At 38.8% G+C, this 21,673-nt stretch overlaps 1 protein-coding gene across 6 annotated transcripts in view; it reads right to left on the bottom strand.

Annotated features, from left to right (window-relative positions):
* st3gal5 (ST3 beta-galactoside alpha-2,3-sialyltransferase 5) overlaps positions 1 to 21,673 on the bottom strand; it is a 111,303-nt gene that overhangs the window by 49,062 nt on the left and 40,568 nt on the right. For 5 of the 6 annotated variants that reach the window (XM_017682200.2, XM_037540551.1, XM_017682199.2 and 2 more), the window contains exons 6-7: positions 5,624 to 5,782; positions 3,100 to 3,325 (exon numbers count right to left, since the gene is read on the bottom strand). In XM_017682200.2, the coding sequence (XP_017537689.1) occupies positions 3,100 to 3,325; positions 5,624 to 5,782 (385 nt within the window). Of the gene's footprint in view, positions 1 to 2,049; positions 3,326 to 5,623; positions 5,783 to 21,673 lie in introns of those variants that run through there. The other variant, XM_017682198.2, reaches the window with a different exon arrangement.

Here is a 21,673-nt window from a genome sequence, read left to right as displayed (position 1 = left end):
GTGACTGACCCGGTTACTTCCCTGAAACCTATAATGTCCATTTTGAATGAATTCAGTTCCATCTCAGGGTACAAGGTGAAACTACGAATGTTATCCAGTCAATACATTGGCATTATCACTGGATCAATCCAACATACCCTTCAAATTGATCCCAGCAGGTTTTAAGTATTTGGGAATACAAATTTCACGCACTCTACCCTCCCTCTTCCACAGCAATTTCATTCCATTACTGAACAAGGTCAAATTGGATCTACAGAGGTGGAAATCTCTTCCTTTATCCTTATTAGGCAGAATTAACACTATAAATATGAATGTACTGCCTAAATTTTTATTTTTGTTTCAATCTATTCCACTTTATTTACCTAAATCCTTTTTTAAATAGCTAGATCAGCTCTTTACTACTTTTATCTGGGATGGGAAGTGTCCAAGAGTGAGTAAATCAACTCTGCAGACGTTTAAAACGGATGGAGGTTTGTCCCTGCCCAAATTCCTATTTTACTACTGGTCAGCCCATATACACAAAATATTGCATTGGCTCCAATCTTCAAAACTCTTGTGGTGCAAATTAGAAATCAAATCTTTCTTTCTCTCCTCCCCACTTGCACTACTTACCGCGCCTCTTCCACTTAAAGCCTCAAAGTTATCCAAAAACCCATTAGTACTATCCACAATTCGTATCTGGTCTCAGTTCAGACAACACTTTAAGTTTACCGCTCCCTCCATGTTGATGCCCATTCTGAACAATCTCCTATTTATTTCATCATCACGGGATGCTGCTTTCACTACTTGGCATGACAGGGGTATAAAATCCTTTAGCGACCTCTTCAAGAATGGCGTTTTCAGAACTTTTGCAGATATTACTGCAGATTTCAGCCTGCCCTCTTCACATCAGTACAGATGCTTTCAAATCAGACATTGTGCTCGTTCCCTCTTCCCAGATGTTTTGAATACTCCCACACAGCAAACATGAGATGATCTGTTGTCTGTGAACCCTTTTTTGAAATCCTTTATATCCAGGGTGTATTTACATCTTATGGACTGGGAGAATTCACCCACAAATAAATCTAAAACTGCCTGGGAGGGTGAATTAGGCCTCTCTATCTCAGATCTCTGGTGGAATAGGGCAAGTTGTGCGGGGTGCACTTGTACGCCCTGCACAAGACTTAAGATAATCCAATTAAAAGTTTTACACAGAATTCACCGATCCAAATCACAATTGTCTAAAATTTATCCCAACACAATTAGCGATCAGTGTGACAGGTGTTTGATGTCTCCTTGTAACTTGAGCCACATGTTTTTCTACTGTCCCACTTTGCAGAGGTTTTGGTTGAACTACTTTGATACAATGTCAAAAGCTCTGGGTGTTGGGTTAGATGTCTGCCCTTTGCTGGCAATCTTAGGCCTTCCTGCCCAATCATCCACCTTCACCCGAGGTCAGATAGTGATTCTAGCTTTCACATCCTTGATGGCAAGACGTCGCATTTTGCTTCCGTGGAAATCTTCAAAACCACCTTCTATTAAATCATGGTTACAAGATGTGATGTATTCTCTCAAATTGGAGAAAATTGCTTATACTATGAAATACTGATAATACTGGTAATACTGACTCCTTCTTTTCCAAGTGGAATTCTTTCATGTCGTATATTGATTCGCCATCAATGCTGCCCACTAACTGATTATAAATACAATAAAGAAAATTAGTTAGGTTTATTTTATTATTATTATCGTTTTTGTTTATTTTATACTATTATTATTAGATTTATTTATTTAAATTATTATGGTGTCACTATGGTTTGTTTGTCTGTCCCTATGTATAAATGTTGATGTAGAGACGTATTTGTCTTTGTATTGTCTTTTGGTCATGTCTGGTGCGTTTGTCTTGGCGTCTTTGTACGGGTGGGTGCTAATGTATATGTTTTGTTTGACACAAGCAGATTTTTGTAAATGCACAATGGGGATTGTGTGGGCTTTTTGGTTTGTTCCCTTGTATTTTTGCATTTGGTTTGTTAACTTGGGAGAAAACAACAAAATCTGAAGCAAGGACTGGAATATGTTATCAATGTCACCATCTTATTTTTATTGTGATTGCTGCTCCTGCTTTGAAATAAAACTATAAAAAAAAATTACAAAATAGATCATACCAAGATGTATTAAAATATAAAATAAATGTATTAAGATATATAATGTATACTTAATGAATGTACAATTAACTACAAACGAATTTCATTTGGAAAGTTTTTTCTGAAAAAAAAAAAAAAAAACCTGGTTTCTGCCTTTAATCAGACTCAACTACAAAAAGTCTTGATCTTGACTCCTCAGACAGGTCTTGTGGCTTGGCCTTGTAAAAGGTCCCACTTAGCTATGTCTGTGTTTATCTCCCCTGCAATTTTTATTTATTTTTTTAATCTCTGAGATAAAGAGAGGCTGTAGCAGGTATGTAGTATGCTTCCTTTCATAACTGATAGTTAGATGATCCAGTCAAATGTAATGCAAACTCAACCAATCTGACTTTTTTTTAAGAATTGTTTTTTCAAATTGTTCCAAACTTTAATTTGAGCTCAACTGTTTTCTCTTGTCAGTGCCTGTAATGTTTTATGGCATGTTGCAAATGGAGCATGATGTGTCTGACATCTGTAAACCATACAAACCCCTAGAAATTTGCTATTAAATTTTTACTGCCATCTGAAAACGATGTATAAAATTGTATTGCATACAGAACCGAGGATTTTGGTTCAAAACACTTACACCCCTTGTATTTATAAAGAAATATGCTACTATAAGGTAATAAAGTAAATGAGAAAGGAATCGATTTTCTTCTTCTGGAGCAAACTTCCCTATTTTCATTCTGAGTGGTTGTGTGGTTTCATGCAAAACAACTGCACGAAAAAGGCAGGAATACTTCCTAACCTGGACAAGAAATAATTTATAATAGTGCTAGGGGTGGGTAATAACCACAAAAAGTGGAGATATCCTTGATTTGGTCATTGTCTCCCTAAATTCCTGTCTGAATTTTCTGACTTCATAAACAGTGTTTGTACACACAGATGTTAGTCACTGCAAAGTGTCTTCAGCTTGAGCAGAAGCTACAGTATAGCCCACCTGTAAGGTCTGAAATGCTGCCTTCTGCTACAAGTCTCTGGAGAAAAACTGTCTCACGGTCCACATTGTGCATGGCCTGCTTCAGCATGGTGGTCATAGGTAGATTGTCATAGTAATGCAGTGGTGTCTCCTTCTGGCTGAGGTTGTAACCGAAGCCTGCTAAGCTGACCTCGTCACACAAATACGTTGCCAAGTTCAGGGCAGAGACCCCTAAGGTAGGAATATTCTAGAGAGAAACACAAGACCACAGAGAACAAGAAAAACAGAATAACACTGTAAAGAAAACAATTCCACAATTTGACATGAACAATTAACATCTTATAATTACAACTGAACAGAAACTAGTCATTAATAGTCATTATATAGTCATTGCTGAAGTGTTTCCTAATTATATAATTGTTTTAAATGCATTACAAAATGCAGAAAATATGAATTGTAAACCATTTACTTAATGGCATACAAATGAAGGGGATATGAAACTCTACAGACTCTTATAAAACAGCAGGTTATGTGAACAACAAAGATAAAACAAGATAAATCATGTCAGAATTTTTTCCAACTTTAATGTGAAATTTCAATCTATAAATTAAAGTGAAAAACAATCAGAAATATTTGTGGGTTAAAAAAAGTAAAAATAATCCAGTTACACTGCCTTTTATAACTGGGAATGTGGCTATGTTTGGAATCAACCCATCACAATCAAACTCATTAATTAGTAGCTAGTACATATCTGCCATCAATTAGAGCTGGGCGATATGGCCAAAATGTTATCATGCTAAACAAAATTCATATAGTTCGATAAATATCGCGCTAAATGTCAAATCATTATTTCTTTCAAGTTTGAAGGCTGATTTTTGCTCCTGAGTGGTTAATTGTGGTTTTAAACTATATGAATACGAACACGACAAACACTCGCCAACCAATGGAACAATTCACAAGTCTGTAATGGGACAGTGGGAGAAAGTGTCTGATTAGCTGTTTTTGATGAGTTGGAAAAGCATAGCAGCAATTTTTGTAATAGTCATAATTTTAGACAGAAAAGATATTTTTAGCTGTCTGGTGACGAGTGCTAGGCTATCCTGTTACAAATGCTAAACAAGTGGCCAAAACAGTGCTAAACTGTTTAGTTATGTTAAGTTTAGTTAATATGAATAGCAAACATTAGCTGGCTTGGTATGTCAATGATGGATCACATTGTCTTACTGCCATCACTCCTACAACATCCATGTCAGGGCAGATCGCAGTATTCAGGCACCAGCTAGCAGACGTCTGGATTTCTCTATGGTAGTTTGAGGGGTGGAGTGCAATACATCAACACCAGACAATTAGAATCCTCCTTTTAGGTATGTTTAAACTGAAATAGGTGCTTTTGTGTCTTGTCTGATTTACAGTATCATCACTTTGCCGTGTTGGGCGAGTGACAGAGCGCTGCTTAAAACAGCTAGCATGGGAAGCTAGCGTTCTCCTGCTCCGTCAGTTTACTTTTGTTTAAATCAAGGCTGTAACTTGCAGAAACCCACTTCTTTCTTTCACCTTCGTTGCTTGGGAATACACTAATACTAAAATATGACTGTCCGAGTGCTGTAACAGCACTGTAGTTGAGAGGAGAAGACGCAATTTGTTAGGATGTAAGGAAAGAGTTCAAAGTTCAGCTGCACTTTTGTGACACTTTCTTGGTTGCATCCTACTGCAAAAGCCATCCACTTGCAGTCTTGACATGTTACCAATCAAATTTGTAAAGAATGTGTTTTACTTAATAGCATATTTCACTTAATAGAGGTGTGTCAGTCATTAGAAGCCCATAACATCCAGAGCCTTAAGCATTTCTGGGTGTATCTTATCTTACTGAATGGTTGTCCAGAACCTCTTTGAAGCCAACCAAAAGTCTTTTCCTAGGCCTCTCTAAACTTCTCACTTGTTACGGATTTTGCTTCTGCCACTGCCACCAATGCTGCTTTTTTTTGCCTTTTGTTACCCATTTACTGAATCGGGAGTCCTCCAGGCCAACCAGTCCACCAACAGGTTTTTGGGTTGACATCCTGACAAGCACCAACAAGCTTTTGTCCCCTACCTCACACTGCGCATGAAAAAAGTCAGTTCCCAGTTGTTCCCAATACACCCTCACTGTTCGCTGACTGCCAGTCATCTCTGCTGTCTGATCCAGCTCACCACCAGATGGTGATCAGTTGACAGCTCAGCACCAATCTTTACCCAAGAATATATGGTCCCAAATCAGATAAAATGACATCATTGACCTCTGATTCGAGGAAAAATCATAAAAAACAAGTGCACAGGGACTTTAAGAAATTAATTAACAATGACTAACTTAATGGTCCAGGGCTGAGTGATGAAATTTGATCTAAATTACATTTACTAAAGCCTTACCAATCACTGGTTATAAATTTAGAAGTAAACTAAAAGGTATTAAATACACATATGGTAATGAATGTAGAAAGTAGGACTGTTAGAGTGTAAGAATGTAGATGCTTCAAGTATGTCTGTACTGTAAGGAGAGAACCTTTACCTGATCCCAGCCCCAAAGCCGCTGCTTAGGTTTGGGGTAATGAAGCAGGTCCAACGCTGTCTCCCTGATGATTTCTGGATTAAGAATAAGGAACTTTGAAGGATCCAGAGGAATGCTCTCTGGCACTTTCTGCCAGAAAAATAGCTTGTCCCAGAGTGACTGAAAAGGAACATTTACATTATTAGATATAGCTGTGGCGTTTGCTTTCTCATTCAACTTCATTTTAAGTAGGGGTGTAACATTTCTCAAAATTTAGTATTCAATTAGATATTGATACAGCAAAAATAATGAGTGGCTGAAATACTGAGTTAATATTGTGCCAAAATATTTGAGAAAGATTGTTTGTGAAAGGAATGTTAGCCTTTGGGAGGACAATGGTCATCTGAATGAGCAGCAAATCTGCAAAACAATACCTTTCCCTCTCAGAACCTATACGTGCTCAGTAGTGCTCTTCACATTCAAAACTTATATGTGCACAAGAATTATTTTTGCTCCACAAACCTCTCTCAGGTCTCACATGTGCCCCACATAAACATCTGAATATTTGTGTCAAACGTCATTCAGAGACTTCATGGGGCTGTTCCTGTCATTGTACCAATCAAAACACATGGCGGCTTTATGCAAAATGGCCAAGGAATGTTTAGTCTGGTCCCGGGAAGTAAAAAAAATCCCAGGAAATATTTTTACCCCCAATATTTTATCCTGCCAAAATAGACTTACCATGAGCTAGGAGGTATATGTTCCAGTTCCAGTTAAAGGTCTTTAATAACATAACAGCTAGAGGGGCGTTCAGACTACATATAGCGGCATAGTTTACACTGTAGAATTCTAGCTAAACTTCTAGGGCAGCTAAAAGCAGGTTGTTCTTATCTACCATCACTGTGTATCTGTTAGCTATAAAAACTGTGCTTATCAAGTGCACATAAGGAATTAGACCACTGGCAGACACTTTTCAACTGGTCTATCACACAACCTGGTTAGTTTCTCCTTTTCTGTCACTCCAACTCCAGTCAAAGCCTCCCCATGTGGTCAAATGTTGACTGAATGCCTTTACTCAAGTACCTACTATACTCAACCAAAAGTATTTCTGCTTTCACTGAACTATGTAATACTTGTCTTGCACCCTTAAGGTGATTGAATGCTTATAAAAATGCAGTTGGTCAACATAAATCTGCCTGTATCTACTTCAGTTTTTGAAGTTAGTATGTATAACCTTTATGCAATCTTTTGTCTTCTTAAAGCTATCCATTTTCTCCTTCTGGTTCTCAACTTATCAGGACTTACTGCTTGTCTTAGGTACTTTCATTTACAGTACAATTTTTAGTATTGCTCTTTGTCTATTTCAGTATATATTTTACTACATCTTTTAGCTTATGACATCTCCAACATTATGTATTTGAATCAGTGACTTAATGGTATTCTGTTGCTCATGCCCCCACTTTAATTTGTTTTTTTTTTAGACTTTTTATACAGTCTACTTTCAGGATTATTCTTATCTTTATGTTTTCTCTGAGTGTGTTTATTTCTAATTTTGTTTCCTTTTTTCTTCATTTTAGATGCAGTTGTGAAGAAGTTCATCCCCTTTTAACCAGTTCTTCAATAGTCAGGACCCCCACAGAGCAGGTATTATTTGGGTGTTGGATCATTTTTGACACTGACACCATCCACTTTATTATGCACACCTACCTTGTTACTCCTCCTTGTAGATTTAACATTAAAGATGATAGCTCATATTTTGCTACACAGTTTGTGTTAGTCATTCTTCAGTCCTTCATAAGTACTCGTTTTCTGGTCACATGACACTGTTGGCTGGATGTTTTTGGTTGGCAGACTATTCTCAGCCCAGCAGTAACACTGAGATGTTTAAAACTCATAATCTTACACCAGTACCATATACTACCATTGCAGTACCACTGCAGTACTGCAAATGAAATGGTAATAACAGCTGCTTTGTGGTCCTGTTTGAGTCCTGATCATTGATGAACAAATTATGCAGAGAAACAGATCAAAGACAAAAGAACATAGATACAAGGCATATACCTAATAAAGTGGTGTGTGTGAAGGTATACATATAATCAACCACAATGGTGTACTGCACACACCACTTTGGTTTGTAATTTGTTTGTAAACACCCTGTAATTTTTCAACCTAGGTACTCACTTTTCCACCAGCTCTTTGTCAGTCAATGCTTATCATCAAGTTCATGGATCAAATTAAACAAACAGTTGATTACACGCAAAAATTTGTACAAGCAGTTACTAAGTAATTTTGTTTGGTCAACTTTTTTTTGGTGTAAGGTGAACTTGGAAATTGTTGAGACGAGCCAAGTCCGATACCTCCGCCTCAGAGAGCTAAAAGCTGAACTATTATAGATGTCAACAAAGCAAAAATAAACAGAAATATAGCCGCAAGCGGCGATGAGCGGGTTCAAGCACACACAAGCAGTACCAGCCCCTCAGCAGTTTAGCCCATCAGGCGTAAAAAGGCCTCAAGCTGTTTGTTCGCAGGCAGAGTGAATAGAACTGAAGGGAGCTCAGATCATGAAAAGGTCTTCAGTTGCCATAAACAGCAAGCAGAGGTCTTCATACACATTAAAGTTTCCATTCATATGTACTGAGCTACACTGGTTTGTAGAACATAGATGTCAGAACTACCTGACCATTGGCAGCTTTTCTCACACAGGACCACTTGCACAGTGGACTGGTTCAGTATTTAACCCATTGACTTGATGTAGGCCATAGTGAGGCCTAATGCAGTCACAATGGGCCCTTTAGGTGTAGAGCAGCTCAGTGAAACTGAGTCAGAATCAGTCAAAAGGCCTCAATATGATATCAGTATTGATCAAGGACTAAAACCATAGACATTCACCAGGTTTTGGTCAAAATGACCTTTTGATCTTTGTATAATGGGCCTTTGTCTAGTGAAATCTTTGAACAAATAAGGCAAAATAGCAGACAAGCAGTACAATTTTTGACATGACATGCAATTAGAAAGTTTTTCAGGTGAGTGAACTGAGTCATATGGCACCAAGTGTGTATTGATCAACATTGTAATAACATTGTAATAACAATTTAATTGGTTATTAAGTGTTTTTGAGTGCTGAAGTGACATCTAAAGGCCAATCTGGACCAAACGTAGCACACACCCTAAGGCTCTCAGTATTTTAACATGTTTCACATTTTCAGATGATCTGGCTAATGATTGTTGAATTATAGCAAATCGAGCTACAAATAGCATGACCCCAGTAATTTGTTGACTGATCCACATGACCCAGAGTAGAAAACTCAAATTGTTTTTAATAATTATTTACCTAGAGAGGCCCCAGAATCATTCTAGACCAAATTTGAAAGGTGTGGATCAAAATCCAGAGACTAGTTTGAAAAGGAGGGTTTTCAAACAGTTATCGACTACATAAAAACTATGCACTTTTTTAACAAACATATATTGGCAAAATGATTTGTCATGATGCAGTACATTCGACACTAGGTGAAAATTGTAATAGTATTGTAATAACATGTAATAACATGATAATTTTGTGAATAGCACCCCCCAGTGGCCAAATCCGTTGAAACTTGATCTGTTGTTACGAAGTGCCAACCTAGAGCCAACATTCAAGTTTCATGATGATTGATCATTGTTAAGTCTGTCAAAAGCCTTCTGAATCCTGATTGGCTGATGGCGGCCTTAAATTCCAATCTCTAAAATTGTCCTTCAAGATCCACTTATACTCTGTCCAGTAGCTCCTACTTGCCAAGTTTCAGCTCAATCGGATGCACGGATGCTGAGAAACAGTTAATGGGCAATGGCCCCGCCCCCTAATGACATATGCACACCAAAATTGATAAGCAACCACATAATCTGGTCCCAAATGTGCATGTCAAGTTTCAATGTAAAAGGCAGAAGCATTCTCCACATATAGAGTTTTAAATTAATTATGATCTATGTCAGAAGTGTTAATTAGCATATGGCAGCCATCTTGTTCATTGAAGTCAACATATTGTTAATAACTATTGATGAGCAGACTCTTCTGAACGTTTTGATAGACACATGAGGATTGCTTGAAAACCCCTGAACTAGTTTTCAAAAGTGAGTTTTGCATATTATGCAAATTAGCAAAAAAAATTAAGTGGGCGGAGCTAAATGGTCCAAATGGCAAAGTTGTTTGTCTTGATGCAAGGAATCAGACAAAAAAAGTATTTTCACTCTAGACTTCATGGTGTAGGAGTTATGAAGCAAAACGTGTTTTGCTGCTCTATAGCGACATCCTTTGGCCAATCGGGGTCATTTTTTGTCGCTGGCGAGATGCACACAAACTACACCTACCCACCAAGTTTGGTTTCTCTACCACTTACAGTCTCTGCTCCACAACCATTTTTGTAGGAGAAAAAGAATAATAATAATAAGAAGAAGAAAAATCCGAGCAAAAACAATAGGGTTCTACGCACTACGCTAATAAAGAGCTCTTTCTCTCTGTAATAAGCACACCCTCCCTCTGCAGACCCAGTGCTAGGATACAGACAAAAGCAGCTAGGGTTGGAAGCTAATCAAAAGTGAAAGTTTCTCTGTTTAACACAAGTAATAACAAAGACAACTTTCTTTACTTTATCACCTGTTTTGTGTGGATGACATTGTAAAGTAAGTACGAGTATGGCACAAGTAATGTAAGTAGTGTTTTACGCTTATAACTTAGTAATGAAAATTATTTATACAATGTAGTTCATTTACAATTTTTTTAAATTCTGAAATAAAATGTTAATATTGGTCTCAGCTCACTCCTGATCTTAGTCTTGACATGAGTATTAAAAGTATTGGCCTTGACTTGGATCTAGAGGTCTTGACTACAGCGAGTGTATTATGAGTGAATAAAACTGTAGTCAACAGCTAAAAAAAAGCATCATAAAGCTTAACAGATGATTGTTTTAGTTTAGCATATAAAATAAGCAGTGCTGGCTGACTGGAGCTGCAGTTTAAAACTGTTAATATAAATTGCTTGGCTGAATGATACGTATACTGTTATCCTTGTGTATATATGTACACAATTCAACTGCAAGCCAAACTCCAATCAAATGAATACATGGGAGTCAGGATAAAGCCTCCAACCCCCAATGCTTTACTAAACTGCACACTCATAGACTGTGAACAGGAGTAAAACTTAGGAGAAAAAAAAGAATAACAAAATACTACATAAGAATTGCTATTACAGCTATAGCATGCTAAATAATATACAACAGTACAAGGTGACTGGAGAAGGCAGAAGGCTAATAAATACAATGAATGAATGAATGAATGAATGCTACTTTGATTATAAAAACTTGCATGCTGTCAACATTTAGTTGAACAAACATTTAAAACTATGCAAACTGCATTAAAAACTACAAATCTTGTATATAAATGGCTCTCTGTATATGGTTGAACACACACGGTCAAAGAATAAAGTCTAAGTTAATGATAGGAGGATACAGAAACAAGGCAACATAGCGCTTTTTCAATGCACATTCAATTAAAACACTAAAGTGAACATGAGCCAGAAACACTCGATATCTTAAATACTTACAGACGATGCTTTCAATAAAATAAACAAACAAGACTGCAGCAGATTAACTTTAATCAATACATCAAATCAATCAACCTTTATTTAAACTCTGAATACATTGAGGGAGACCCTCATTTAAAATGCAGTTGAGCCAATACAGAGTATTGTTGGATAGTAAATATACACGAAATGCTCAAAAAAGTAATAACGATCATAGTAGTAAAAATTGAATAGTGGGAGATAGGCCTGTCACGATAACAAAATTTTCAGAACGATATATTGTCCCAGAAATTGTTGCGATAAACGATAATATTGTCATTTTAAAGTGCCATTATAGAATTTTTTCTTGCTTCTGGGCTCCCCAAAGGAGCTTTAAGACAATGTGCCACAATAACAATAATATAGTAGCATAATAATACAATTACACCATTTTAACGTGAAATGAACTTTTTTTATTATTAAGAACAGACATTTGGCTTCCAATATGAAAATATTTTAATATCCCAAATAAATAAAATAAAATACAACCACACTTGGGCTCTGTGGATTCTGAGAAAATTGCACAAAATATTAAACAGACCTTTATAACAAAATAAACTCTAACAAAAAGTGCAAAATGGCATTGCAACATTAAGTAACAACATAAATATTAAAGTAACATTTACATTAATTCAACTTTTTTAAACTCTGAATATAACACAAAGGTACTTGGAGTCTCTCTTATCTGATCATATATATATATATATATATATATATATATGCTATAAATCACAGTGATACACAGTGATACGAGTTTATAAATGTTTGCTTTTCGACCGTATTTAACGGCAGCATCTCTTTGGATATATAGCGAGTTACACTATCTGTGAGTGTGCGCCATTTTGCGCTATCGCGTTTGTATTTACACTGCCGAGCAAAGGCATCCGTAATAGAAACCTGACGGGAAGACCCCTCTCCAGCTCGGGAAGACCCCTCTCCAGCTGAAGTTTTTGTTTTCAGCTCGGAAAATTGGGCTGGATGGTTGTGCTTTAAATGTGACCTCAGGTTAGTTGTATTGCCAGCTTTCGTTGACACCGTTTTGAAACAAAGTCGACATACCAGCTCACTCACATTGATGGGTTCTCCACGCTCATTTGGCTTAAAGCCAAAATACTCCCACACCGGAGCCGTGGAATGTGGCTTTGAAACAAAGTCCATCTGGACTGGACGACTCTAAACGTTCTTGCTGGAGCTGTTTAGTTTTAAGAAAGTCCTATTAGCCTCGAATACGTTCGCGAGCTAACACATCTCCACCTGTGTGTGTGGAGGCACTGTTATTGACGCATACGCTCTCCGTGTACTGCACTCATTTCCTAACCGGTAGATGTCGCTCTCTGATCACAGATTCGTCTTCCCTTCCCAAATTAGTGTTGGGGGGGGGTGCGAGAGAGCAGCACTGCGTGACTTTCTGAAATCTAACATAGTTGCGGTTTATTCTCATGTAAACAAATTTGCGCGGAAACCCAATGGCCAATTATCAACATCGGCAAAAATGATCGCGGTTAAAAAAATTATCGTATGATAAGTCGATAATGTAATTATCGCGACAGGCCTAGTGGGGGAAAAAAAAACCCCAAAAAAAACAAAACAAAAAAAACTATAGTAACTTAAAGATCAGAAAAGGATCAAACAATTAAAAAGCATAATTAATGAAATAAAGAAATAGAAGATGTAAGATAATACATTGACATTAAAAAGAACAAAAGGATGAAAGTACAAACTCATTTAAAAAGTTGGGACATGTAAATAAAAACAGAAAGCAGTGATTTGCAAATCTCACAGAGCCAAATTGTATTCCCAAAGAACATGTAGCACATATCAGATGTTTAAAGTGATGCACGTTACCATTTCATGTAAAATATTAACTCATTTAGAACTTTAGTTGGCAGCAACTCAAAAGGCCATGTCTACCATTGTGTAGCATCTAATCTTGTTTTAACAAAAGTCAACAACAGTAAATGTCTGGGAAGTGAAGAGACCAATTTCTGGAGTTTTGGGAGAGGAATATTATCTCATTTTTGTTGATGTAGGATTCTGGTTGCTCAACACTTCTGGATTAACTTTGTCGGATTTTTCGTTTCATAAAGTGCCAAATATTTCCTATTAGTGAAAGGTCTGGACTGCAGGCAGGCCAGTTCACCACTCTTCTTCTCAAAAGGCATGCTGTTGTGATGGATGCAGTATGGGGTTTACCACGGTTACGCTAAAATCTGCAAGGCCTTCTCTGAAAGAGACATTGTCTGGATGAGAGCATATTTTGTTGTAAAACCTCTATATACTGTTCATCATTGATAGTGCCTTTCCAGATGCGTAAGTTGCCCATGCCATAGGCACTAATGTAATGTAGCCACATACCATCAGAGATGCAGGCTTTTGAATTGTGCACTGATAACAAGCTCTTCTCCTGAGACTGCAGGACATGGTGTCCATGGTTTCCAAAAAGAATTTAAAATTTCAATGTTTCAGTGCAGTTTAGTGTAATGCTACCTGAGGGCCCGAAGATCATGAGCATACAATATTGGCTGTCTGCCTTGTCCTTTGCGTTCTTTCTCCAGATTCCCTGAATCTTTAGATAATACACTGCTCAAAAAAATAAAGGGAACACTTAAACAACACAATATAACTCCAAGTAAATCAAACTTCTGTGAAATCAGACTGTCCACTTAGGAAGCAACACTGATTGACAATCAATTTCACATGCTGTTGTGCAAATGGAATAGACAACAGGTGGAAATTATTGGAGGCACTCAATAAAGGAGTGGTTCTGCAGGTAGGGACCACAGACCACTTCTCAGTACCTATGCTTTCTGGCTGATGTTTTGGTCACTTTTGAATGTTGGTGGTGCTTTCACACTCATGGACAACCCACACAAGTGGCTCAGGTAGTGCAGCTCATCCAGGATGGGACATCAATGTGAGCTGTGGCAAGAAGGTTTGCTGTGTCTGTCAGCGTAGTGTCCAGAGGCTGGAGGCGCTACCAGGAGACAGGCCAGTACACCAGGAGACGTGGAGGAGGCTGTAGGAGGGCAACAACCCAGCAGCAGGACCGCTACCTACGCCTTTATGCAAGGAGGAACAGGACGAGCACTGCCAGAGCCCTGCAAAATGAACTCCAGCAGGCCACAAATGTGCATGTGTCTGCACAAACAGTTAGAAACCGACTCTGCGATAAAGCGTAGCCACAATTACCTCCAAAAGAATAAAAATGGTACGCCTTATGGGTAGTGTAGGGCAAGCAGCTAGGCACTGAAAAAGAAAGGGGCAGGAGTAGAGAAGTTCTTTTTTTTAACCCGTCACCTTTTATTTTGCCACCACGGTGTATTTACAGGTGCACGTTTAAAACAAAAAGAAAAAAACAAACACGACCTCAATCAACAGAGGTAATTAGACTGTGACTGCAAAGTCACATAAGTCTAGTCACTCAAATAATCCTTACAAACAGGTGTAGTCCAGCACTGCTACCAAAGGGGAAGAAGAACCCCCTAACTGTGGTTACGGAGCCGTATAAATACAGGTAGCTCCTCCCCCAAGCTATTCCATTCCCCCCACAGGTAGGAAAATAAACCATACATTTCATATTTACATGTTGAAATGAATATGGTACAACATTATATGTGGCCGTCAAAATACAAGGCCATAGAAACAGTAATCAATCACTGTTATTTACAATGTTTGCATGATTCACTTTTCCTTTGTATTTACCGGTTCTCACTCCCCTCCTCTACTGCAGAGGGTGGACTCGCCCAGGTAAGTAAAAGCCAAGGAGTCACAATCAGTACTCTTTTAGGACCTGAAGGTGAGTATGAGCAATGTATGTTAAAACAGGTGAGTATGTCTACAGTCATTATAGTGGTAATGTGCTAAGGGGTACCTTGCATCATTACAGACGCCATGACCGGTTTGGCAGTGGGTCAGTAATGGTGTGGGGTGGCATTTCATTGGAGGGCCACACAGCCCACCATGTGTTCGCCAGAGGTAGCCTGACTGCCATTAGTTACCGAGATGAGATCCTCAGACCCCTTGTGAGACCATATGCTGGTGCGGTTGGCCCTGGGTTCCTCCTAATGCAGGACAATGCTAGACTTCATGTGGCTGGAGTGTGTCAGCAGTTCCTGCAAGATGAACGCATTGAAGCTATTGACTGGCCCGCCCGTTCCTCAGACCTGAATCCGATTGAGCACATCTGGGACATCATGTCTCGCTCAATCCACCAACGCCACGTTGCACCACAGACTGTCCAGGAGTTGGCAGATGTTTTAGTCCAGGTCTGGGAGGAGATCCCTCAGGAGACCATCCGCCACCTCATCAGGAGCATGCCCAGGCGTTGTAGGGAGGTCATACAGGTACGTGGAGGCCACACACAATACTGAGCCTCATTTTGACTTGTTTTAAGGACATTACATCAAAGTTGGATCAGCCTGTAGTGTGTTTTTCCACTTTAAATTCTGTGTGTGACTCCAAATCCAGGCCTCCACTGGTTAATAAATTTGATTTCCATTGATGATTTTTGTGTGATTTTGTTGTCAGCACATTCAACTTTATACAGAACAAAGTATTCAATGAGAATATTTCATTCATTCAGATCTAGGATGTGTTATTTGCGTGTTCCCTTTATTTTTTTGAGCAGTGTATTATGTATTGTACATGGTGGGATTTCCAAAGTCTTTGCAATCTTACACTGAGGAACATTTTTCTGACATTGTTCCACAATTTTTAGATGCAGTTTTCACAGACTGGTGAACCTCTGTCCAACTTTGCTTCTGAGACACTCTGCCTCTCTAAAATGCTCTTTTAATACCCAGCCATGTAAGTTAGCTGCAAATAGCTCCTCCAGCTGTTTTTTAAAATGGGAAATTATGGACATGCAAAAATTCAAAAATTAAAAGATTAAAAGATTGAGAGAATCTGGAGAAATTTCCTTATGCAAGGGACAAGGCCAAAAAACAATATTTGTTAGCCATGATCTTTAGGCCCTGAGGTGGCACTGCCTTAAAAACGAACATGATTCTGTAGAAGAAATCACTGCATGGGCTCAGAAACACTTCTGAAAAACACTGCCTGTAAACACATCACTGCAACCACAAATGCAAGTTAAAACTCTAAAATGCAAAGAAGAAACCATATATAAACAGGATCCAAAAATGCTGCCTCTGGGCCAGAGCTCGTTTAAAATGGATTGAGGGGGAGTGAAGAACTGTTCTGTGGTCGAACAAATCAACATTTGAACTTCTTTAAGGAAATCATGGACACTGGGTCCTCTGAAGACCACTCTGCTTGTTATCAGTGTACAGTTCAGTCAGTATTCATGATGGTATAGGGGTGCATTAGTGCACATGGCATGGGTAACGTGCATATCTCTGAAGGCATTATTAATGTTGAAAGATATATACAACATTTTGGCAACATATGCTGCCATCCAGACATCTTTTTCAGGGAAGGCGTTGCTGATTTCAGCAACACAATGCCAAACTACATTCTGCATGTATTACAACAGCATGGCTGCTTCTTAAAAGAGTCCAGGTGCTAAACTGGCCTGCCTACAGTCCAGGCCTATCAATCACTGATAACATTTGCTGCATTATGTTATGAAAAATATGACAAAAGGACTCTGAACTGTTGAGCAGCTGAAATCCTATATCAAGCAAGGACATTTTCACTTTCTAAACTACAGCGGTTGGTCTGCTCAGTTCCCAAATGCTTAGAGTGTTGTTAAAAGAAGAGGTGATGAACCGCTATCCCAATTGTGCTTGGAATGTGGTGTTGGCATCACATTTCACTGCTTTTCAAAAAAGCAGTGAAATTTCTCAATTTCAACATCTGATATGTTGTCTTTGTAATATTTTCAATTATAGGGTTTCACTGATTTGCACATAAATGTATTTTGTTTTTATTTATATTTTGCACAGCATCCCAACTTTTTTGCAAATGGGCTTATAAAATAATAGCTAAAACATACCAAAATTGTATTAAAAGTAAAGTATCAAGTAAAACAGTGCAGGCTGACTGGAAGTTGTTGGAAACAAAGGTCTTCCGGTCACAGGGCCAGTTTGATCCCCAGAGCCAACAGTACGTGACTGAGGTGTCCTTGAGCAAAGCACCTAACCCCCAACTGCTCCCCGGGCACTGCGGATAGAGCTGCCCACCACTCTGGGCAAGTGTGCTCACTGCCTCCTAGTGTGTGCGCTCACTAGTGTGTATGTGGTGTTTCACTTCATGGATGGGTTAAATGCGGAGGTGAAATTTCCCCGTTGTGGGACTAATAAGGGTCACTTAATCTTAAAAGATAAAAAGAAGCTGTGTGCTCTAATGCATAGTCAGAGACAATCTTTTCATACAGTACACAGTGATGGGTACTGTATGTAGTCACAAGCAATGAATCTTAAGGCATACGGAGTCTAGAGATTTTAAAGTAGTTGCACATGCATTTCTATACGTCACATCAGAACAGGCAATAGTATTGCTTCAACATTGTTTTTCCTTATGTGCACTGGGAAACATACTTTTTTTTAATACGATACAGGAAGCCAAATTTTCTGCCTCAATCTTCATGTAAGTTTGCTAATATAGTGAATAAAGTGCATCTGTTGTCTTACCATATGCCAAAGTATTTGTACTCACTAACTCCTTCAGAATGGGATGTCACTCAAGTTCATATGCGTGTGAAGGCAGGTGACAGAATACTTTTGGGAATATAGTGTAACTGTACTCAACAATTGAGGTGCCAATGTCATTAATATAAATATTAAATAATACTGGTCTGAGGATTGAACCTTGAGGAACACCCTTTGTTATTAGTAGTAGCTCTGATTTACTTTGCCCCGGGGCCACAAGTTGCTGTCTAATGGAGAGATTATTTCTAATCCTGCTGTTTTATGGACATGGGCAATTCTGGTTGATAAAATAGATGGCTTAAAATATTAACTATCCTATCCTGTACTGTTTTTTTGTGTTAATGGTGTTATAAGCTTCTCCTACTACATGAAAAGAGAAAGGGTAAATTAAAGTAGGTCATGTCTTACAGCAAGAAGTCTTCTACAAACATTATTATCAAATAAATGTCAAAGTAATAAATATAGATCTCTCTCAGTAATATATTGATTACACTATGTAACACAAGTTTTGTTCCCAGCTTTTTAATGTTATATTCCAATTGCTTATGTCTAAAACAAATTAAAAATTGCTTACATTCATCATAAACTTCGCTTTTGTGACCACGGCAACGAAAATTATAAATTTTTATTATAGAAACAGACGATTTTGCATCTTCTCATTTATACAGTCAGACTAAGAACACTATAGGCATTGCAAATTTACACAGATTACCAAAAACTGTTCAGAAGTGTGTGGTTTTCCGAGATTTACAACTATACTGCAAATCAGATTCACGAATCAATCCCCAAATATAGTCGCCCATCATGTTCTCGTTATATTGTCCTTGGTAACGGCATTCAAAGTTCATAATGTCCTGGTGGAAGCGCTCACCTTGCTCCTCTGAATAAGCTCCCATGTTCTCTTTGAACTTATCAAGATGAGCATCAAGGATATGGATTTTGAGTGACATCCTGCAGCCCATTGCAGCATAGTTCTTTATCAGAGTCTGGACCAGTTGTACATAGTTTTCATCTTTATGATTGCCTAGGAAGCCGCGAACCACTGCAGCAAAACTGCTCCAAGCCACTCTCTCCTTCCTATTCAGCTTCTTGGGAAATTCACTGCACTCTATGATCTTCTTGATTTGTGGTCCGACGAAGACACCAGCTTTGATCTTTGCTTCAGACAGCTTAGGGAAAAGATCTTGGAGGTAATTGAAAGCTCTCGACTCCTTATCTAGAGCCCTGACAAATTGTTTTATGAGCCCCAACTTGATGTGTAGTGGTGGCATCAGCACCTTGCGTGGGTCCACCACTGGGTCCCACTTTACATTGTTCTTCCCCACAGTGAACTGTCTGCTGAGGCCAGTCCCGCCTGTGGTAGTGCGCTTTAGTATGCCGGCTGTCCCAAAGGCAAATAAAGCAAGGATACTTAGTAAAACCACCTTGGAGGCCCATCAGGAATGACACCATTTTTAAATCTCCAATAACTTCCCAGCCGTACTCATCATACTTCAAGGCACCTAGCAACATCTTGACACTGGTGTATTCCTCTTTCAGGTGCACCGAGTGAGCTACAGGAAGAGATGGGTACTTGTTCCCATTGTGAAGCAGCACGGCTTTGAGGCTCTTGCATGAGCTGTCTATGAAGAGACGCCACTCATTCGGGTTACAGGTGATACCTATAGCCTCGAATAGACCGGCCACATTGTTGCAGAAGCACAGTCCGTCTTGATGACTGAAGAAGGTGGAAAAAACTTGGTGACGCTTCCTCTGACCTGTGACTTGGACGCTTTCATCTAATAAGTTCCATTGCTTGAGCCTTGATTGCGTTGGACTTGGTGAGACAAAGGTCTCTGATCAGATCGTTGAGGTCTTTTTGGTTAGGGTAGTATGGCTTCCACTCCTCATCTGCACATGAAGAGAAATCGTGATCTTCAACATCTTCCTGGGTGTCTGACCTGCTGCTTTCTTCTGAAGGTGGTGTTGCTCTGTCTGGAGGTGTTGGTACAGGAAGTTCAGGGCAGTGTGGTACTGGGGCAATAGATGAAGGAATGTCAGGATACGTTACAGGCGTTGCATTTTTGCCAGTGCAACGTTTGGAAGGGTCCACCATGCAGAAGTAGCAATTTGTCTTTATAAAATGGCCACATACATAGCAAAATGCGTCTGCTGGATGTATGCAACCTCTTGATGCCATCTAAATTGACTAAGTTGCTGTGTACTGTAAGGAAAAAGGATGTCTCTCCAAACTCGATAAAAATGATCAATCTTTATTCCATGCAGTATCAAAGTACAAGAGTGTACTGAGGATTCAGCAGAGCAAGACTGATCACCCGGTAACAGAGTAACACACAATATATACATTTGAAAGTAGTGGTCCTTCCTAAGCTCCTCCTGTAATGGGTGTGGGGTGAAGTGTGAATACTGTCGTTATCAGAATCTGAATAGAGAATGAATTCACACCTGTCTGTCTAGTTCAATTCCCCTTTCTCTGTAATGGCTGTTGCCCACTTACTATGCAATCCCAATCAATTAGATCATGTCTCTCCGTCTCTCAGGAAGGGCTATAGTGGCCCTATATAACTGTAGTTATACAGCTACCTACAATTCTGTACAGTCCCAGAAAGTTCTAGATAATTCTGGACAGTTCTAGAAACTTCTTGATAGTTCTCACAATTCCAGAAGCTTCTTAAGTATCTTGAAATATGGCGAATATCCTTAAAAATAGATCAATTTCAAAATATTGTGCTGACTACAAAAGCAAAGTTTATAGGGAATAATAACTTTTTTCTATTCATTTAGGGTACAAACAATCAGGAAAACACACTTAACAACTGGGAACAAAAATTTTTTTGAAAATTGTTACATGGTGAATTATTAATTACAAAATGGGTTGGGATAGGCATTGATTTTGTCTTCCAGGATTTTGAGTTTGTAGCTGAAATTGTAAACATCAGAAGGCAGAATTCGGCTTTAGCTGTTCTGTAGGTTCTGTAAGATGCATTCGTTAACCAATTTATATCAAAATCATCTAGGATCAGCATTTTTGAGTCGAGGTATTGATTTAAAGTTCAGCTAATGCATCTGCTGTATTATTGTATACTGCAAGGGCATGAAAGGAGGTTCTGTAGATCCCAGCTACTATAAAACTGTTATTGCAACCTGTGCACACTTTTAAGGGTAAGAAATTGGACCTTAAAATGAAAAAAGAATTCAAAATTCTCAGATGTTTCTAGTATACATTTTTTTACTTCTAGTACATAAGTTTGATAAATAAATAATTATACAATAGTTGGGTTTTTATAAAAGTTGACATTACCGGTTTTTCTTAAAGTTAGATTGGAAGGTACTAGTTTGCCATGTGCTCAGTGCAACCAAGTCTACCTTGCCTGTCAGTAACCCTCTGTGTCTCAAGCAATTTGACAGATCAATGTTTAGCCTGTACGAGCCTTTAGTGATTGGTTCTGTGGGAGGGGGCGGGGGAGAGAGGAGAACTCGAACGAGAGAGAGAGCGAAAGAATGGGAGACCAAGAGGGAGTGTGTGGAACAGTGACGGCACTACGACATTTTCCAAGGTTTTTTGGAGAAAAATAAGTTCATTACCTGCCCTAGGTTGTCGGTTTGATAGCCCTGTGTGAGTGGGTGACTGTATCTGCCAAATGCGGTCAGCTAGATGGCATTTAAGCAGCACAGAACTGCCGTATGTTTTGTCTGTGAGTAGCTCAGCTTTCCAGTTGTAGGCTAGCGAGTTCCAGTACAGCTCCTGTGTAGTCTGGTTAGCATTGAAGTTGACTAAAACAGTCAGACGTTCGTCCGTATCCAGTATCCTGTGCCATTAATGAGGGACTTATCACTGCAATGGGAGAACAGTCACACACTGAGAAG

This window comes from Pygocentrus nattereri, chromosome 8 (genome assembly GCF_015220715.1).
Source record: "Pygocentrus nattereri isolate fPygNat1 chromosome 8, fPygNat1.pri, whole genome shotgun sequence".
In the NCBI taxonomy this organism is placed as follows: domain Eukaryota; kingdom Metazoa; phylum Chordata; class Actinopteri; order Characiformes; family Serrasalmidae; genus Pygocentrus; species Pygocentrus nattereri.
This window is presented reverse-complemented; position numbering and strand designations above follow the sequence as displayed.